A 21,290-nucleotide genomic window follows, 5' to 3' on the forward strand; every position below is an offset into this window, starting at 1 on the left:
TTGAAAAGCCCAACTAAACCACGCTTTGGCACACCTCTTCCTACCAGGCTAGGGCTGGCCAACTGAACCATGCCTGGGTGCAATTTGGAGCACTCACACTTATCAAAAGAACCGGGACATGGGGGTTAAACATCACTGGGCACAGTTTAGGCTAGTGTGAGTACACCCTAAGATTTTAACATACTTAGAGTTCTTTCAAGCCCAAATAGCAAAAACATCTTAGGAACCACAGCATTTTCTAGACAAAAAAGATTGTGTTGTTTTCAGAAACAATAAGACAAAATTAAGTGAGTGCTTCCTTAAAAATAAGCTAAATAATTTGCCAATGGGGGAAGCAAAATAACCGTTTACGTTTTGACATTAGATTCTTTTGCTTATACCATTGGCAGATTATTTTGCTTGTTTTAAGAAAAAACCCACTTATTATTTGACTTATTTCTAAAAACAAGCCAATATTTTTGCTTGTCTAGAAAATGCTTCTTGATTTTAGAATTTCTAGATAGTTGGACTAAAAAGAAGACAAAAAAGCAGTGCAAACTGGAAGTGCAAATCATAATATAAAAAAGTGGCTGGATACAGTCTTTCTGACCATTTTTAAGAAATGTAAGACTAACATCTCTCTTTGATTCTTCTGTTCCTATAGTGTGACATGGTCCCCGATCTGTGCTATAAAGTGGGTGATTCCCAGCGTTGTGTCAACACAGACCCAGGATTCCACTGCTTGCCTTGTCCTCCTCGATACAAAGGCAATCAGCCGTTTGGAATGGGAGTGGAGGCTGCCAAGCTAAATAAACAGGTCAGTTATGCTGTGTACAGACAGATTGAACTGATTATTGCACAACTATATAAATGTGTTAGTTTCTCATTGTGGACTCATTAGCTTGGCTGAATCCAGTCTCAAACTCAGACAGAGCGCCTACACGCCCCCCCCAGTCCGTTCGCTGACCGTCTGATGCATATTACACACAATACTGAAATGTGCTTTCTCTCTCCGGCAAGATTGCACTTTTTATATTTCATTTCTGTTGATTATTCAAATGAATAATTTTGAGATATCTACACGTTTTACTGTATATTAAAAGCTGTATGACCTTTTATTCATGTAAAAAGTGGAAATTTGTGTAGCTTGATTGATAGAGCTTTAGATCAGTCATCATTAGTTGCATCACAGGGAACATTTTTGTTAATGCTTTTAACTCTTTATAATTAAAAAACTAGACTAGTTACAAAAATACAAACGTATTGCATACATTAATATGCAGCAGCCAACAGATTCCAAAACAAGCAAAAACAAGGGTTGGGGGGGGGGGGGTGAATAAATGTATATAAATATGTAACAATATAACAGTGAATAAATATAATAATAATAAAAACTAAATCTGCTCTTACATCATTAACTTCATTTTAAAGGAGATTGGTTGCTGTTACCTCAACAGCCAATGAGCTTGCTTCTCAACTTTTTATATGCTCAGTATTGTTCTTTGCTGTAATGTTGCAGCACATTTTTTTCGGAGACCCTCCCCCACTCCAGCTCCACCTGTGTTTTTATCTGCTACAGGGAGTTGCATAGTGTTATATTCTCAGACTGCATGTTTGTAAATGTGCTGGCAGTTTCAAGTCTTGGTACTTGGTGTGCCATAATATTCAAAGCAGCAGCAGCGTAGCATATCTATTCCGCCAAGAACAAACATGGACATATACATATTTATTACCATATTAAATCTCCCAGAGATGGGCAGCATATAAGCAATAAAAAAGCATATATAGTATATAAGCAATATAAGTGATATGAGCTAGAGTAAGGAGGGAAAGGGGAGATTTAAAAAGAAATTTAAGAGCTCAAGTGTTCAAGGATATGTTTTTAGTTCTTACCAGATAATGTGGATGCATTTGCATTAGCTTTCCAATTCCAGTCACCTAAAGTGTATTTCTAAGGGAAAGTAGCTTTAAAGCAATCAGGTTTACAATGTCAAACAGATTTGCTCTTAATTAAAATTATATTTCAATTTCTACCATAAAGCAGCTCTTTACTGTCTGTGTTTATACACATGGATGCCTGACCTTGACTGAAATTAATCAGAATAGATTTAAAGTAAAAGAAGCCCCAACATTACTTCTACCTTTCATCAGTTCTTCCAGGAGTTTGTGAGTTCAATGGTTGTTGAAATAAAAAAGGACGATTTTACAAGCCATCACAAGTGAGTAATTTTAAAAAATGTACCTGCAAAATCCTGTCAGCACTGTATTATCATTGTCATTTACTAGTTTGACAGTATTTACCTGCTAAAAGTAATTTTTTCCGAGAAGTTTGCTTCAGCAAGCAGATTTGAACTGAAAAAAAGACTAATTTTGGCATAATTATGATCGAAATTACATCACACCAGTTTGCTCTTTGTTTAGCACGTCAAGGCTTTTAATCAATGTGCGCAAAAATGCCTCAGAGTTACAGTCTCAGTATTTCACGACATTTTGGACAGAAAATTAAGTCTGCTAATTGGAAAAAATCTTTAGTGCCGACAACAGTGGCCAACCATATGGATCTTGCTCTCATTCTCCCATTCTTCTCTCATGAATAAAATTTGCAGATTTCTTGGAAAACTGACTCATTTACTTCATTTTCAACCCAAAAGTTTCATAATGTCCACAGTTAATAGGTTCGTCTCCAACCTCAAGCATCCCTTGCTTAGATCCAACGCCAAGAGCAGTAAATTGACAAAGCACTGAAAATAATTGCCTCACATTTCATAGATCTTTGATCCAATAGCTTTTCGAATAAACTGCTCAATTGTGCACAGCTGAAATCAACAAAATAGTAGGAAACTATCAATAGTACATCTTATAAGGGCCTCACAACATTATTCCCAGTTGTTTCCTCAGACGATGACCCACTTCTCTTTATTGGACTACTTTTGAGTGGTTGTCTGTTTATTTTTCAGGTGTGTGAGCAAGAAAACCCCTGCAAGGAGAAAACCCACAACTGCCACAGGTCTGCTGAGTGCATTTACCTTGGCCACTTCAGCGAACCCATGTTTAAGTGTGAGTGTAAGATCGGTTATGCTGGGGATGGACTCATCTGTGGCGAGGACTCAGACCTTGATGGCTGGCCTAATCAGAACCTGGTGTGTGGAGCCAACCAATCCTACCACTGCAAAAAGGTAAGGGAGATTTTTCCTCGTCTATGGTGGCAAGACAACGTTGTTATAACTTTAAAATTGTTACTAATAACATTATTGAAATAGTTTTTAGAATTAATATCTAAAGCTAATAATTTATTAATATTAATATGTATAATAATAATTTGTTATGTTACGACACCATTTTTCCCTTCCTGATAGCGATTCCAGTAAATGCGCTCAGAAAGTCGGTGATTCTGAACCAATACCTGAGCGTGTATCTGTAGAAACATTTGTTATACTACTAGCCCTGTATAAATGGACAGAATTAATTTAAGGTGTGCCTCAGGCTTATGCATTATTAAAACATGAACAAATACATACAGTAAACTAGAGTATTTTTATTATCTGACATTGTTATTATCAGACATATTATCAGTAATATTATTTACTGTATTTTACTGAAACAAGTTCTGCCACAAATCAAAATCTATTGAAGTTTTACAGTATAACTGTATAAAAATCAGTGCAAAATAAATAAAAATAAAAATTGATTATGAATAATATAGAAAAATAACCTCTTTATAATGTAAAATTCAGAAAAAAAATGTCTGTGTTTCATGTGCGGTGTTAAGCAAACCTAGCAGGCAAATGTCTTGTTTGATAAGATATTATTAGATTGGTTTACTGTTTCAAATACTCATCAATGTGGTGACATCATTTTTACAGTATCCGCGAGTATTTCTGACAGTTGGTCAGGGTTGATCTGAGGGTCTCAGACTAACCCTAATAAAAATAATTTAATTATAAAATTTAATAATGTAATTTATTCTAGTGATTCAATGCCATACTATCATCTAATTCTAACATGCTGATTTGACAAGAATTGTCAATACATAAAACATTTGCACTCATTTTTGCATGATAACATAATAAATGTCTGGTCTTACTTTTGTTTAATTTAATGCACCCTTGCTGAATAAAAGTATTCATATTAAAAAAACAACATATTTTCACTAATCTTTGAATGCTAGTGTTTCTACACCATTTAATAATAATGTAGAATCAATATAAATGTAAATAAAAAAAATCATTTTAAACTTGTTAACCAGTGTAAGATTTAAAGACAATTGAAAATATTTTTTTTTCTTTCATTGTGCAGGACAATTGTCCCAAACTTCCAAACTCAGGCCAAGAGGATTTTGATAAAGACGGTCAAGGTGACGCCTGCGACAAAGACGATGATAATGATGGAATCATGGATGAGACTGTATGCATAAATCTTAATTATATAATTTAATATCTACAATGTTTTATCTAAAGCATATAGGCTGAGCTTGTGTTTTGTTCTGTCATTTCCCAGGACAACTGTCCTCTACTGTATAATCCCAGGCAATTTGACTATGATAAAGATCTTGTCGGTGACCGCTGTGATAACTGCCCATACGAGCACAATCCTGCTCAGATTGACACAGACGGTAATGGCGAAGGGGACGCCTGTGCTGTTGACATTGATGGAGATGGTGAGAAACTACTAGAAACTGAAAACTATCTTTTTTTGTCCTGTGAGGTCAAAAATATTGTAAAATATAACATTGCTTTTCCTTCTTTTTATGGCGGATTTCTTTTCTTTAAAAAGCCCTGAACAAAACTACCAAAAAATTATTCTGAGGATTTTAAGACTTCAAATTCATGTTGTTTTTAAAAAAAAATAGTGTTCATTTTCCCTATAATAAATGCTAAATACATTTTTTGTAATATTGTTATTATTATATTCATTATTTTTTAAATTTTTATTATTATTATTAATATTATTATTATTGTTATCATATGTTTAATAACAACATTATTTTGATTTATTATTTTTTGCTCACTGTTTACAATAAGGTTTCATTAGTTATTGCTACTTAATGTATTTAATAACACAAACTAGTAATGAACAATACTATTATAGCATTTAATAACCCTTATTTAGTTCAACATATACTAATGTGTTATTAAAATCCAAATTCATGCTTGTTGACATTAGCTAATGCAGTTAACAACTAACAAAAAACAACTTTATTTTCATTAACTAACATTAACAAAGATGAATAAATGCTGTAATGTATTGTTTATGTTACTACAGTAAGTATGTTAACTAACATTAACTAAAACAACCTTATTGTAAAATATTATCAACCCTATTGTTAAAAAAACAAAGGCTACCACTCACTCAGAATTATTTAATTTAGCAAAATTATATTTTAAAAACTGGATTGAAATTGCATTAACATAGTCAAAAGGTTTTAAATAAAATGAAAAACAAAAATAAATGCTCTAAGAATGTTTAATAATTAACAAGTCTACTCAGCTCAGTGTAACGCTGTTGTTTGTGTTTTGCAGAGGTTCTGAATGAGAATGATAACTGTCCCTACATGTACAACACTGACCAGAAGGACACGGATATGGATGGAGTGGGTGACCAGTGTGACAACTGCCCTCTGCTGCACAACCCTGAGCAGGTACAACAGCTCGGTAAACACACACTCAGCAACACTCAATGTTAAGCAGCAGTTTAACAATGTGATTTGTGTGCTCTTGAAGACTGACTCAGATAATGACCGAGTTGGTGACGAGTGCGACAACAATCAAGACATTGATGAGGACGGCCACCAGAACAGCCTGGATAATTGTCCTTACATTCCCAACGCCAACCAGGCCGACCACGACAAAGATGGGAAAGGAGACGCTTGCGATTCCGATGATGATAATGACGGAGTCCCAGATGATAAGGACAACTGCAGACTGGTGCCCAACAAAGACCAACGAGACTCTGATGGTGAATCAATCTATTGGTTAAAATTACAAGAAGTGATTCTTTGTTTCTCCTGACTGTGAGAAGATACACTACTGGTCAAAAGTTTAGAGTCAGTACAATTTTTAATTCAGACAAAGAATAAATATGAATATAAATATGAATAGTCAATAAATTTTTAGACGATTCATTAAATAGTTAGGGAATTTTATCAATTTATTTTTAAAAGAAGCCTATTTTCTAACACTTTAGTTGAAGGGAGTGTTCATAAGACTGTTAAGACACCTTTTTAATCATCACAGGACACTTCCTAAATATAAATATGAAAGGCAAGTTTATTTATATAGCATATTTCATACACAATGGTAATTCAAAGTGCTTTACATAAACAAGAATAAAAGAAAAAAAAGAAAATAGAAATTATTAAAATAATAGAAAATAATTAAAAACAGTTTAAAATGTGTTAAAACAGGTTATAAAAGAATGAAAAAGAAAGACATAGTTATGCAATCTGTCGGACGTAGCACAGTGCTCATTTGGTAAAGGCACAGCTAAACAGATGTGTTTTAAGTCTTGATTTGTAGTCCTTACTGGAAACAAAGCATCTAATTCTTGCAAAGTTTTTGACATTTAAATAAGATAAAATAAAATTTTAGCCATACGTATGACAACTCTCAACAAGTGTCATTTGCTCAGTTAAATCATTTTAAATGCATTTTAAATTGGTATGTCTTTATTATTGACGATCACGACAAAATAATACATCATAACCTATCTTTGTCATGACGACTTAACATTAGCAAGACAAGGCTGTATTTTATGCAGTTAAAATGGTAAAATTGTGCGAAAATAATTTTGCAATAACTATTTTTTATGAATAAAGTTTAAAATTTTAACATTTAAAGCTGAATTTCTAGCATTCCTCACATGATCACCTTCAATCAATTATTATAATTATTACTTAGAAAGCTTTTTAGTTTTATAGTATTGTTAAAACTGTAATACATTTGACTTTTTCTGATTTTTTTTATGAAAAGTTCAAAATTACAGCAAATAATTGAATAAAAACTTTTTAAAAATGTACTTTCATTCTTTAAGAATATAATGTGTCCTTGAAGAATAAAAGTAAATCTATTTTAATGATACTTGTTACAAGCACCAGCGATCCAGCAACTGCGGATCACTGGTGCTTGAAACAGATGTAATCAATGGTGATCCAGAACAGCTGTGTGCGAAGTGCATGAAGGAACTTGTAGTTCGATAGTGTGTGTGTATGTGTGGATCTCCGGCAAACCGCAGTTGCTGGATCGCTAGTGCTTGTAACAGTACTTTTGAATGGTGCTGTATCAGTACCATGTATATACAGTTTTCAGTACTGATAGTAATAATAATAATAAATGTTTCATGAGCATCATCTTATTTTAATGATTTCCAAAAGATCTTTATTAATATGAATGACTTGAGGACTACAACTTTAAATCACAGGAATAAATCATAACATTCAATAAGAAAACAGCTCTTTTAAATTGTATTAATATTTCACACTTTGACAATTTTTGCTGTATTTTTGATCAAATAAATGCAGCCTTGGTGAACAAAATAGTGTTCTTTTAAAAAAACATTTAAAAAAGTGCTGATCCCAAACATCTGACGATTTTTTACATAATTGTATATAGAAATGCATAGCTTCACATAGCTTTGTAATAGCTTCACATTGTACCTGCTTGAAGAAAGCTTAAACTGGTTTCTAAGTTTATACATTTAAATCAGAGCCAGCCATTTTATCTCTGTTGACTTTTGTCCAAGATTTAGACATATTTATAACTGGAAAATTTCCTTTACTTTAGCCAGGGTCAAGGAAAATGATGTCACACTCTCACAGCTTGCAGGTGGTTGGTGAAGTGTGTGTTATTTGCCCCACTGTGCCACATTTCATTAAAGCCACCAGTTTGTTTGTTTGGGTTTTTTTGTGCATGTTAGGAGGAAAATGAAAACAGGTTACAGCTGGAGGTGGAAGTTGTCGGATGCTAGCATACTTCTCACACCTCATTATGTTTTGTTTACTGGATAAAGTTGAGATGGTTCCAAGAAGAGAAAGGCAACTACCGTTAAAACAGAGGAACTCAGTCAGACCAGCAAATGCATACTTGTCTTTTCCCTCGTATTTGAGTGCTAAAGTCTGGATTTAATAGATTTCACATTTGAAGCCAATCACGTTAATGTACATTACATGAAAAGACAGCTGAGACTGCTTTGTGCTTGCACAAGAGAGATGAAAGTTTCCTATTCTATTTATGTAACCCCTTTTATAGAAATGTGTGTGTGAATAATATAATATAATATAATATAATATAATATAATATAATATAATATAATATAATATAATATAATATAAATACATTTATAAATACAAATTAATGGAAAATGTTAATAATATAAATTAATTAAATAAAATCAATAACTTAATGAATTGATTAAATATTAAAAACAGTAATTATTATTAACCATTAAATAATTATAAGTCCAAAGACATGCGCTAAAGGGCAATTAGGTAATCTAAATTGTCCTTAGCCTATGTGTGTGAATGAGATTGTGTGTGTTTTTCAGTGATGGTTTGCAGCTGGAAGGGCATCTGCTGCGTGAAACATATGCCGGATAAGTTGGGAGTTCATTTCACTGTGGCGACCCCAGATTAATAAAAGGACTAAGCCGAAAATAAAATAAAATGAATAATTAATAATAGTTAATGTAATAATTATTAATAGTTAATGTAATTGTCATGGCAATTTCAAATAAAGAGAAAAGGCTTACTTCTAGAAAGATTTTATTCTTTGCAAAGAATAGGTCCGACAGTCATACAGGAACACCGGTTGTTGCAGTGTTTGACACACAGGCTAACCTGACACCAGGTTTTATCTTCTTTCCCCTGCTTCAATGCCCTCTTGGTCACAGTTGACACCCAGTTCTCTTTAGAGCATTAGAATTTAGAGCCAGATTTACACTTATTGAAGGCTTATGTTTAAAAGCAGATAACCACCTTTTGAATGACCCTTCTTGCAATATGTTTTTGTATTATCTTTAGGAAGGCATATTTTTCTTAATATATGAAGATATATGAAGTTTATAGTTAGAAAGATTTTTATATAAATCAGTGTTAAAGTAATAGTAAAAATGAATTGTCCACCACAAAATATAATATAATATAATATAATATAATATAATATAATATAATATAATATAATGTAATATAATATAATATAATATAATATAATATATACATTCAGTAATTTTAATGTATTTTAAATTAATGGAAAATGTTAATAATATAAAATAAATTATTATATAAAAACAATAACTTAACTAATTAAATAGGAAAAATGGTCATTAATATTAACTATTAAATAATTATATTTTACTATAATAAAATGATTTTCAGATCATCAAACAGTAAAAATTTGATAATATGAAAAATGTAAAACAGTAATACTTATTGTAATACTTAATATAACATACTATAATATCATTATCATATATCATATCATCATATCATATATTATAATTGCATCCAGTAATGTGTGTGTATGTGTTAGGGCTGCACAATATTTCGTTTCAGCATCGATATCGCAATGCGTGCATCTGCAATAGTCACGTCACAAGATCTGCAATATTGAATCTGAATTGTAGGAGCAACAAAACATGCGATTTGTAGAGTCACTGCTAAGTTTAACTGCTAAGATTATAAATAGACTGTTAGGTTGGGATTAGGGTTAGTGTAAGTTGACATGTACTTGCAAAGTTTCTTATAGCCAGTTAAATGTCTGTTGAAGTTCACAGACCCAAGACTGGATTCATATTAAGCAGACAGTCTACTAATACTCAAATAGACCATCAAAATAAAGTGTTACCGCCAGATTTAACCATTGAACAAATCAACTGTCATCAATTAAAAACTTTTTTTTAACACTGTCCACAGGGGATGGAAGAGGCGACGCCTGCAAAGACGATTTTGACAACGACAGCATTCCAGACTTTATGGACGTGTGTCCTGAGAACGATGCCATCAGCAACACAGACTTCCGCAAGTTTCAGATGGTGCATTTGGATCCCAAAGGAACTGCGCAAATTGATCCCAACTGGGTGGTCAGACATCAAGGCAAAGAGCTCGTTCAGACCGCCAACTCGGACCCTGGCATTGCAGTGGGTGAGTATGAGAGCTTTCAGAGCAGCACATCTGCTCGTGATTTTCACCATGACGTCGCTAAATAGGCTTGTTCATCATTTAAAATCGCTCCTCAGGCTTCGACGAATTCAACGCTGTGGATTTCAGCGGCACTTTTTACGTCAACACAGATAGAGATGATGATTATGCTGGCTTTGTGTTCGGCTATCAGTCCAGCGGGCGCTTTTATGTGGTAATGTGGAAGCAGATAACGCAGACATACTGGGAGGACAATCCTTCAAAAGCCATCGGCATCTCTGGGGTTTCTCTGAAAGTGGTCAACTCGACCACAGGCACAGGAGAGCACCTTCGCAATGCCCTGTGGCACACTGGGGACACACCTGGACAGGTCAGACTGATCAGATATTATTTACAGTTGAAGTGGGACGAATTAGCCCTCCTGAATTATTACTTTGCCATGATAACAGCACATAATATTTTACTAGATATTTTTCAAGACATTAGTATTCAGCTTGAAGTTCAATTTAAAGGCTTAACCAGATTTATTAGGCAAGTTAATGTAATTAGGCAAATCATTGTATAATGATGGTTTGTTCTGTATTCTATCAATATATATATATATATATATATATATATATATATATATATATATATATATATATATATATATATATATATATATATATATATATATATATATTGCTTAATGAAGCTCATAATAATGACCTTTAAACGTTTTTTTTTTATATAATTAATAAAAACTGCTTTTATTCTAGCCAAAATTAAACAAATAAAACTTTTTCAGAATAAAAATAAAACTACTAATATAATAATACAAATAATAATTTTGACTTCAGCTGTATGTAAGCTTTAATGACAGGCTTTGCTCAGACTAAATAGCTGCATGTGATCTGACAGGTTCGCACACTGTGGCACGACCCTAAGAACATCGGCTGGAAGGATTACACCGCCTACAGGTGGCACCTCATTCACAGACCCAAGACTGGATTCATCAGGTGATTCACAGGAAGTTTTAGGTGCTTTCATACATGTGGTTTAGCTGTTTGGATCAAGCACTGTAGCAGTTTTATGTGGTTTTAGTTTGTTTTCGCATCATACTGATTGCTCTAGTCTGAACTAGTTGAAACGTTAACACTTAACCTGAAAGGTTATATAATCATGACATGACATGTGAAGGAGATATTTTGTATATTATAAGAACTGCCATGAAGTGTTATTGACTCAGTTATGTCACTTTAAATGAAAACATGACATTTTCGAGATGTATTTGTCATGATGACGATTTTTATATTACCAAGATAACATAACTCTGTCATAAATCTGTCATAAACATGATTGTCATGAGTGTATTACAATTGTGTCATGGATTTTATAACAGCATCATTATTTTTCCTGACCTCAACTACATTGGTACGCATTTAATGACATTATATTTGTCACTAAAATGTCATTAAATGTCATTCAATATTCATGCTAGTATAAAATTAAAGTTTTGAAATTCAGTTTGTTCCTCTGAAAAAATATTCATGACACAATTATAATGGCATCATGACAGTTATGTTTATGACAGGTTTATGACAAGTTATGTTGTCTTGCTAATGTGAAGTTGTCATAGCGAAGACATCTCAAGCAATGATATTTTTTTTATTTAAAATGGCAACTGAGCTAATGACACTTAAGGATAGTGTTTACAAGCATGCATAAAATCTTTCATTTATGATAGGTGTCATGTCATGATCATAACAGTGTCATAACAGTCTTATGAACACCTCCTTCAAGTTGTGTAACATTAAAAACAAGCCAAAGTGCAGTTGTGTGACAACATCCACATCACTCGTTGGCTATTTATGTTAATGAACATATTTCCTGAACTGCTTTTTGATTGGTCAGAATAAATATGTGAAAATATTCCTACTTAACTTCTGAAAGTAAACAAAGCGAGGAAAAGGAGCCAGACAGCACAATGCTTGCTAGTATAAAGAGAGGACTATATCCCTGGTCATCTTATATTATATAGTTTGTATCTTCAGATGAACTATACATTTTAAGAACGAAGCATGGATACAGCTTGAAAGCAGTGTTTTTATGCACTGCAAATGACAGTTAATGGAGGCAAGTAACTTAAAGTAGATAATGCTAAACTATTGCTACAGATGAGCACAAAATCTCTGGGTTTGCGTTTCAAACAGTAATGTTAATATATTAGCCTGTGAACAAGCGTACAAATTCAGATGGCCAGGTTTAATACAGTCTAGCTAGTGTGATTCAACATGTCTTGTTTAAGAATTAGTCTACGCTATAAAAGCTGCAGTGCACACTAAAATACCTTTTTTAAATACTTTGGTAAATGTTTGAAAGTGGACAGGCTCAAAACTTTTAGTGCTTGTTTAAGTCAGTATTTAAGTGTTGCCTATTTGTAACCATACATAAAAAGTGTCTCTTAATTGCAGGAATAAACAGTGTCTTACTGTAAGGCTGAAGAGTTAACTGATCTATGTTGTTGCTGTTTTTCCCCAGAGTGGTGGTTTATGAGGGGAAACAGATCATGGCAGACTCAGGACCAGTTTATGATCAAACATTTGCAGGAGGGAGATTAGGACTCTTCGTCTTCTCTCAGGAACTGGTTTATTTCTCTGATCTCAAGTATGAATGTCGAGGTGAGTACAGATTTAGAGTAACTCCAACATGGAGATTTATCTAAATTACCTCATCACTGTTAGTAATGTGCGGATTACTGGAGACAGCAAAAACAACAGACACCCATCCTGAAGAGAGTGTGAGGGGATGCAAATATATGCAGGAATTTATTGTAAACAAGTACAAACTCTTTTATATTGCTCATAACTAAGCCCACACTGAATCTGTGTGCTCAGATTTATAGCCAGTCATTGTGTCTATTTATTTACTTGTGTAATTTTTCATTTATTTATAATACAGTTTGTAGAGTAATATTTTCTGTCTTTTAGTAATTATATCATATGAGAGGCTTGCTTTGTTTACCAAAAAAGTGGATCTAGTTGGATTTACATTGCAAACATTAAAGAAACATTAAAAACATATTATTTTTTATTTCATATACAGTTGAGGTCAGAATTAATAGCCTCCCTGAATTACAGCCTCTTGTTTATTTTTTCCCCTAATTTCTGTTTAACGGACAGCAGTTCTTTCAACACATTTCTAAACATAATACTTTTAATAACTCTTTTCTCTTAATTGACTTATTTTATCTTTGCCATGATGACAGTAAATAATATTCTACAAGATATTTTCCAAACCACTTCTATACAGTTTAAAGTGACATTTAAAGACTTAACTAGGTTAATTAAGTCAACTAGGCAGGTTAGGGTAATTAGGCAAGTTATTGTATAACAACGGTTTGTTCTGTAGACTATCGAAAAAAATAGCTTAAAGGGGCTAATAATTTTGTCATGCTCTGTTAAACATAATTTGGGAAATATTTAAAAAAGAAAAACAAATTCAAAGGGGGGCTAATAATTCTGACTTCAACTGTATGTCGTTTTTAGTTTCGATGCTCCCAAAATCATTATGCATTAATCAACAAAAACAAAATTTTGCACAAACATAGCAAAACATTTCTGCAGAATCTGTCTGGCCCTGCTCATAACTTGTGGAAAAAAAAGCAAAGACACTGGACAAGGATAAATCTCTCTTGTCTGCATGTGTCTTTATGCTAAGTTCTTACTAAATGTGACCACTAGCACTAGTTTACTCATGGAATGTTTTTCACCGCATGTGATCTGTCCGCTTAAATTGAATTATTTGAACTTGTGGGGTATACGTGATTGAAACACACGCTTCGAATGTTATCACACGATTGAATGGGCGTTATCAGTGGTTATCAGCTGACAGATATGGGCCAGTAGGGGCCTTTTACACCTACTAGCCTCAAAAGGCTGTTATCATTCATCCACATGGCTAATCAGCTATACTAAAAGAGTAGGCTTAGGATCCAATCTGCTTTTACGTTACTGTGACGATTGGGTTTAGGGGTTAATAAAATACAATTAATGGGAAATTTAATAAATAATATAAATAATTCTCTTTAGCGTCTGGTCTCATTAGAATGTGAACTATTGCTGATTAACCATATGGATGGATGATAACAGAAGCAGAAGGCCCCTACTTGCCCATGTCTATCAGCTGATGCCCACTAATAAAGCCCATTCAATCGAGTAATAACATTCGAATCAGCTGATTGAGGCCAATTATCTGTGAAACACGCCCCACATTCTGCATCATTTGAGTGTTATCTGATATAATATTCTATAACAAAGCAGAAAGGCAAAACCAAAACGCTTAACAAATTATTAACCCTTGTTTCTCTGCTTATTTTTTTTTTAAGATAACTGAGCAAACATGGAAATTACACCCTTTAAAGACTACAGAACACATTTACACTCTCTGACAAAAGACCAAAGACTCCAAACTACAAACATCACCGATGGAAACAGACCTCAAACTTCCCCATGAGGAGAAGCAGTGAACTTACATTACAAGTAGTATTTTATACATGTTTTTTTTTTGGGGGGGGGGGGGATTTTTAATCAGCCTTTGAACATTTAATTTGTAGTATTTTTCTTTTTTTCTTACAAAATGCAACAATCTAGAGGAAAAACAACCACAGACCTTCATCCTCCGATGTCTTTATCACCAGCTGCTTTACTTGCACAAGATTTTTGTACTTCCTGTTTATTTTTATATGGTGCAACATTTTTCTCCTTCAGGTTTGTTGTTGCAATAAAGACATCTTTTTCTACAACCCTCGATTCTAACAGGGGCTTTGGGTTTGATCAGCATATAAATGTTTCAGAGAGCTTTGAGATGAAGATGTTTATATTAAGACTGTACCATAATTACTTGTGTAAAGTATTTATATGACTCTTGCAATTCAGTATCAAGTTATGTCTAGTTGTTTTATGCAATGCTTTCAGAATCTAGACATTGTAAATACTAATTTATTTGTTTACACTGACAAAATTTGACTATTGCCGTTTCAAGATTTAAAAAAGAACATTTTTATTGCTATGCTCGAAATCTATAACGCAACTTCATGCCTATAAAGGTTTTTTATACATTTTTTATAGAAGTTCTTCAAATGTGAGTATGAATGTGCTATTGTGTCGTTTTGTTTTTATCCATTGATGCCACACTTCATTTGCTGCATTTAAAACTCTTTTCTGGTGATTAACCACTTTTTTCCTTTAGTTTTTTTGTTTTAAAAATGTAATGAGAGCACAGTATATAATTGGACTAATCATTTTGTGAGTATCAGAGAAATAATTACACATAAGGAATTGTCATCGTCCAGATCTTTTGAGCCTAAACATGTGCTTTGTTGTTGTTGTTGTTTTGTTTGTTTTGTTTTGTTTTTGTTTTTTTGTTTTTGCTTTTTTTAATGATTTCATTTTCATAACTGTTTTTTATATTTTGTAAAATTGTGCAATGCTTTTGCTTTTTATGCTGCAGTAAATCCCTTGAAAACCTTGTAAAGTTTTTCAATTTAGCTTTTCTCACAATTGTCTTGTTTTTTCTTTAATAAAATGATTACTCACAGTTTTCTATTTGGACTTACACTTTTAAATTGTTCTAGATATTTATATGTAAGATGATGTTGTTTTTTAAAAAGCGCCTATGAATGGAATATACCTAGATATACCTAGGCGTAGTAGTAGTAGTAGTAGTAGTAGTAGTAGTAGTAGTAGTCCATCGTTTACATCAGCGGTGCACAGTTGAGTTCCAACCCTGCTCCAACACACTTACCTGTAGGTTTCAAACAAGCCTGAAGGACTCAATTAGTTTGATCAGGTGTGTTTAATTAGAGTTGGAACTAAACTGTGAAGAGCTGCGGCCCTTTTGGAACTGAGTTTGACACCTATGGTTTACGTTGTTTCCTTGTTCTCATGTAAATGTCATGAGTGTAAAATCCTGGTAAAAAAGAGAGGCCAATCTGAAAAGAAAAAAAAACACTGACTAATGATCCACAGATCATTAATATGCACGCTTCAACAGCATGTAAATAGTTATGAGTTTTCCTAGTGAGAATACAACAATTACATATTTATTTCCTGATTTTGTGAGATTAACAGTTTATAATATTTCCTGGGACTCTTATTTTGAAATGGGACAGGCATTAGCTGTAGGTAAGTCCACACAGCAGCATCTTATCTGTGTACAGGTTGTCAGAATGCAACATGTGGAAAAACAGATTATAAATATATTCAGCGGCTGCCCAGAAGAAGCATAAGGTCTATTTAATTGTAGTTTTACTCTCTTTTTTGTGCTTTAATGTGCATATTGTAGAATGGTTTATGCTACAAGAAGTTTTTTTAATGAGGCAACAAAAACATGTACTTTAACATTTGTAATGAGGCAATCGATTTAGACTGTTCAATAAGTGTTTAATGCATGTTCATGCATATCACTCTGCTCTTTGATTTTTCTAGAGCTAAAGGACAGCTATAAACTTTATATACATATATACATATCTCATACATGCAGGCAGAGATTGATAATAAATTCTGCCTGTGTTTTTATACACGTTAAACTAAAAAAATCTAAAGACAATTTTAAATACATCTCTGCCTGCTGAAACCAGCCTAGGCTGGTTGACTTGTTTTAGTGGGCAACCAGCCTGGTTTTAGAGGGGTTTTGGCCATCTCCAGGCTGATTTCTAGTCATTTTCAGCCTGGTCTAATTCCATTTTCTTTAGATGTTCAGGCTGGGAGATGACCAGCTAAAACCAGCTTGACCACCCTAGCCGTCTGGGAGCCCAGCCATAACCAGCTATGTCCAGCTTAAACCAGACTGGTTTCTGGCTTTAGCTGGTTTTAGCTGGTCATTTCCCAGCCTGACCAACTAAGACCAGGCTGGAAATGGCTGGAAACCAGCATGGAAATGGCCAAAACCCCTCCAAAACCATAAAAAAATCCATACAGCCTCTAAAGCCAAACAGCCTAGAAGGATGTTTTTTACAGTGGGTGGTGGTCTCTTTTATCAGTGTTAATTATAATTTCCTATATTTCCTATATTTAATTCAAAAAACCCATCCACCAAACACAACTCCTACTCCTAACATCAAACATTCTCAGTTGAAACGATTGTCATTTGACAAGGCATACTCAATTTGTTCACTTATGTCCATTCTAGGCGTAAATCATAGGGTTTTAACTGGGTTTACATTAATTATTATTTGTATAACACAGTTTTACTATGTTTAATGTAAAGGGTTATCTGTTGTTAGAATGTATTACTATTAAAAAATAGGTTTCCTAAACGTGAAATGTATGAGAATCAATAATTAATAGTCACACAGGGCTTATTTCCAGCAATAATCCAAAAGCCATTGGAAAAAATCCAATGGAGATTGGCTTAGGGCGTCACAGTGGCGCAGTGGGTAGCACAATCACCTCACAGCAAGAAGGTCCTGTTTCATGCCTCAGCTGGGTCAGTTGGCATTTCTGTGTGGAGTTTGCATGCTCCCCCCATGTTGGCGGGGGTTTCCTCCGGATGCTCCGGTTTCCCCCACAAGTCCAAAGACATGTGCTATAGGTGAATTGGGTAAGCTAAACTGTCCATAGTGTATGTGTGAATGAGAATGTATGGGTGTTTTCGAGTGATGGGTTGCAGCTGAAAGGGCATCTGCTGCGTAAAACATATGCTGGATAAGTTGGTAGTTCATTCCGCTGTGGCGACCCCAGATTAATGAAGGGACTAATCCGAAAATAAAATGAATGAATGAATGAATGAGTTTGGCTTACAAAAATCAACATGCTAATCTTAATAACACTGCTAGCAGGGCAGCTCACTTTAACTGAAAGCAAACACAGGCTGCATCCAAAATTACATTTGTCCCTGTTATTTAGTATAGGTAAAAAAAAAAAACAGTAAGTGAGAAGTGTGTCTATATTCACACAGTACTCATTAAACAGTAAAAAGATCTCCAGACCATTTAAATGGCTGTGCAATGTAGTAACTGTACAGTACCTTTAAATACAGTACAAATCTACAAACAGTACATAGTCAATTGACTGTTGCATGAACCCATTCTAACAATGATTTCCCACATTCACTTTTCCTTTTCTTTTTATTGAAAACCAATACAGTTTAAATAGCAGTAGGGGGTGACAAACGGAAAGCATTAAATCCTCAATCTTTGATGCCAAAACATTATAATGATAGCCGATGACGCCATACAAAGAGAGCTGTTGTGCAAACATCCCACAACTGCGAATGAATCCTTGTTGAAAATCTTTAATTCGCAATTAAATGACAAAAGCCAGGCATTGTGCATCTACATCCTTTCCCATGGATTACATTTGTATTTGCATGCGCTAGGCATTTGTAAACCTCATCGCCAATTTTGATCCCCTTCTGCTTACATTTTAAAGGCTCCAAGCCTTTTGTGATCTCCAGCAGGCACGCTTTTTGAGTCCGCTTCAAAACGCAAACTGACATTTGGGACTTGCAGCTGCTTTCTAGCCCAAGCCAAGATACCATTGATATGTTGTAAACGTGGTTAGGCCAGTGAGACGTAAATATGCACATTTTAACAAGCCAGCGACTGGCTTTAAGAGATAAACAAGTTAAAAGACTACTGTCATTTCCAACTTCTGCTTTTAAAACCAAATAAAGAGGCGCCAGGCCGGGATCTTTAAGAAAATTAAAAGTCCTATAGTTACTGGCTTCCCTCTCAGAGCATAAGGGAGATTTTACCACACTCTTTTTCAGAAACAACTGCTCTTTTACCAACAACTTTTACCATATGCTTAAAATTAATAGTGTTTTAAAAGCTCCTCTTCCACATGTGTCTCAAATGCTCCTCAATTCTATAATCCCGAACTGGCTCGTGCAGTTTGTAGTCTTGTTAATGGTTAATCTTGCCTTCTAAGTGAGCAATAAGCGGCACGTGTGCCTCCATTTGGTAAACATTAAGGTAAATTCTTCTTTAATTAGAGCTGACTGGGAATTTTCTCAGTGACTGACGTTAAGTTAGCAAGTGCTGTCAACCAAACAGTGTAAATGTTAACAAGTGTGGCCCAGCACCGCAGGCATGCACAGCTTGTCAAAGTCAGCTTTCGATGGAAACAGAAGGAGTCAGATGTTCTGTTTCACAATTCTGACCTTTTTCTTCACAAATTATCAGATGTTACATTGCAATTCTAAGGAAAAACTTGACAATCAATACATCAATGGACAATAGCTGGAGGTTTTTAACTCCATGAACCCCACATATATCCTCATCCTCATGCCAATGACCCAACTCATCTTAAAATCTAAAAGCCATCTAGTTTCTTATAAAAGGCCCACATTAAATTTTGAAAACATTATATTCTGAATGGGGGCGAGGCAATGGCGCAGTAGGTAGTGTTGACGCCTCACAGCATCATGTTTCCCAGAGATAGGTTGTGGCTGAAAGGGCATCCGCTGCATAAAAACTTGCTGGATAAGTTGGCAGTTCATTCCGCTGTGGCAACCCTGGATTAATAAAGGGACTAAGCCGACAAGAAAATTAAATGAATTGAAATATTCTGAATGGCATACTGATTTATTTATTAACCTTTCTGTCAACACAAACACTCCTGTTAAAATATCAGGGGGGGAAGATGACCTTTCATGACCTTTTAATTATATTAATGTATTAATTATTTTACATTTAGTAGATGCTTTTGTCCAAAGAGATTTGCTTTGATTATTGTTTTGTAAAGATAATATACAATAATTTTAACATTTTTAAAAACATATACACATGTAAAAATGTAAAATATGATTTATTTATTTATTTATTTATTTATTTATTTATTAGGTTAAGTCACATTAATGGCTATAATAATCACAAGCACAAAATTAACCCCAGCAATTTATTCCTTGCATGCTTCATAAAATCTATTATGTGCTTAAAAAGTATGGTTCTGTCTAATAGCCAATTATAGCTGTGATTAATTTTCACAGCTAATGTCATACTGGCACTGGGTTTGTTTTCTAAGCATGTACTCTGATAGGGCTGTCATTAAATACAGCTGTCAGATGATATATTTCCACTTCTGCTCCCCTTTGGCTGGTCTCTCAGCATTGCTGTGTAGCAATATCACAGATTTAGATACACTTATTTCTAGAAAATACCATGACAGTGATAACATTGAAAGACACTTAAATATGTTGTTGTTTTGCTTATATGGCATCTTACTCATTTCCTTAGTTATGTCAATTAAATGAGCTGATAGGGTTTCGTTACAATGATGAGTTGCAATCGGATGAGTAAATATCGTGTCTGTGCTTGACTATGGTTCAGAGAACCGTCAGAAACATTTGCTTGACTTGTTGCAGGGTTTAGAGATCTGCTCAATCAGCACAGGTCGAGTCTTCAAGGGTATCTCTTAATAATCACATGTGAATGAGAAAACAAAGTAGTTTCCATTAGACTGGGTTGGAAGCTCAGTTTCCTGGGTGGGAAGTTTAAAGAAAAGGCTTTCAGCTCCTGAACATATAACAGCACCTTTATGACAAAGGCACTCAAGACTGCTCTGGCAACAAAGTTTCTGGGTTTCATAAAATGTGATTTTATCTTTTTATCTTTTTAAAACGAGTTTATCTTTGACATTCAGCTTTGTACATGCACTCAAGAGTGCTGAAATGTCTTGTGCTGTCTCGACTCAGCCGTTCACCTTATCAGGTTCACAATCTGTATCAGTTTTTCTCAGTCACTTTAGTACATTTCTCAGATCAGAATTGAAATTTGCAAAACACTAAGTGCATTTCTCAAAATAATGTCAACAAATAGGAAAACACCATGGATTACCTGCAAAAGCCAGTCTCTTGCTCAAAATTCTTCAATGATCTCTCAAAACTAATTTTCTGTGCCAATGAACGTGTCAGTGCCATCAGAATGAAGGGTATTGGGGATATTGTCAAAAACTGACCTTGTGATGTTTAATTTTTCTGCAATACATATTGCAGTGTTCAGTATAATTTCAGCAGATGGCATCAATAGCTCTGTTTGGAAAGAAATCATGAAATTAGATTAAATGAGACGATTTTGTAGGAGAGTGCATCTGCATAAAATATCATAAATCACAAGCAATGATTAACACAATAGAGCAAAGATTTGAATGAAATAAGCCATTATGTATGGTTGGCTGGGAGTCTAGCGGGAATCAGGCAC

At 34.2% G+C, this 21,290-nt stretch overlaps 1 protein-coding gene across 1 annotated transcript in view; it reads left to right on the forward strand.

The window, feature by feature from the left end:
* The window catches only part of thbs2a (thrombospondin 2a), a 41,828-nt gene extending 26,143 nt beyond the window's left edge, over positions 1-15,685 (forward strand). Inside the window, exons 12-22 of the mRNA XM_087279637.1 lie at positions 644-796; positions 2,937-3,155; positions 4,276-4,383; positions 4,477-4,636; positions 5,499-5,617; positions 5,700-5,934; positions 9,884-10,111; positions 10,207-10,478; positions 11,009-11,106; positions 12,629-12,768; positions 14,475-15,685. Of these exons, the coding sequence (XP_087135763.1) occupies positions 644-796; positions 2,937-3,155; positions 4,276-4,383; positions 4,477-4,636; positions 5,499-5,617; positions 5,700-5,934; positions 9,884-10,111; positions 10,207-10,478; positions 11,009-11,106; positions 12,629-12,768; positions 14,475-14,482 (1,740 nt within the window). The 3' untranslated portion in view covers positions 14,483-15,685. The remainder of the gene's footprint in view (positions 1-643; positions 797-2,936; positions 3,156-4,275; positions 4,384-4,476; positions 4,637-5,498; positions 5,618-5,699; positions 5,935-9,883; positions 10,112-10,206; positions 10,479-11,008; positions 11,107-12,628; positions 12,769-14,474) is intronic.
* The last annotated feature ends 5,605 nt before the right edge of the window (positions 15,686-21,290 follow it).

Source organism: Danio rerio, chromosome 13 (assembly GCF_052040795.2).
Source record: "Danio rerio strain M-AB ecotype USA chromosome 13, GRCz13ab, whole genome shotgun sequence".
In the NCBI taxonomy this organism is placed as follows: Eukaryota; Metazoa; Chordata; class Actinopteri; order Cypriniformes; family Danionidae; genus Danio; species Danio rerio.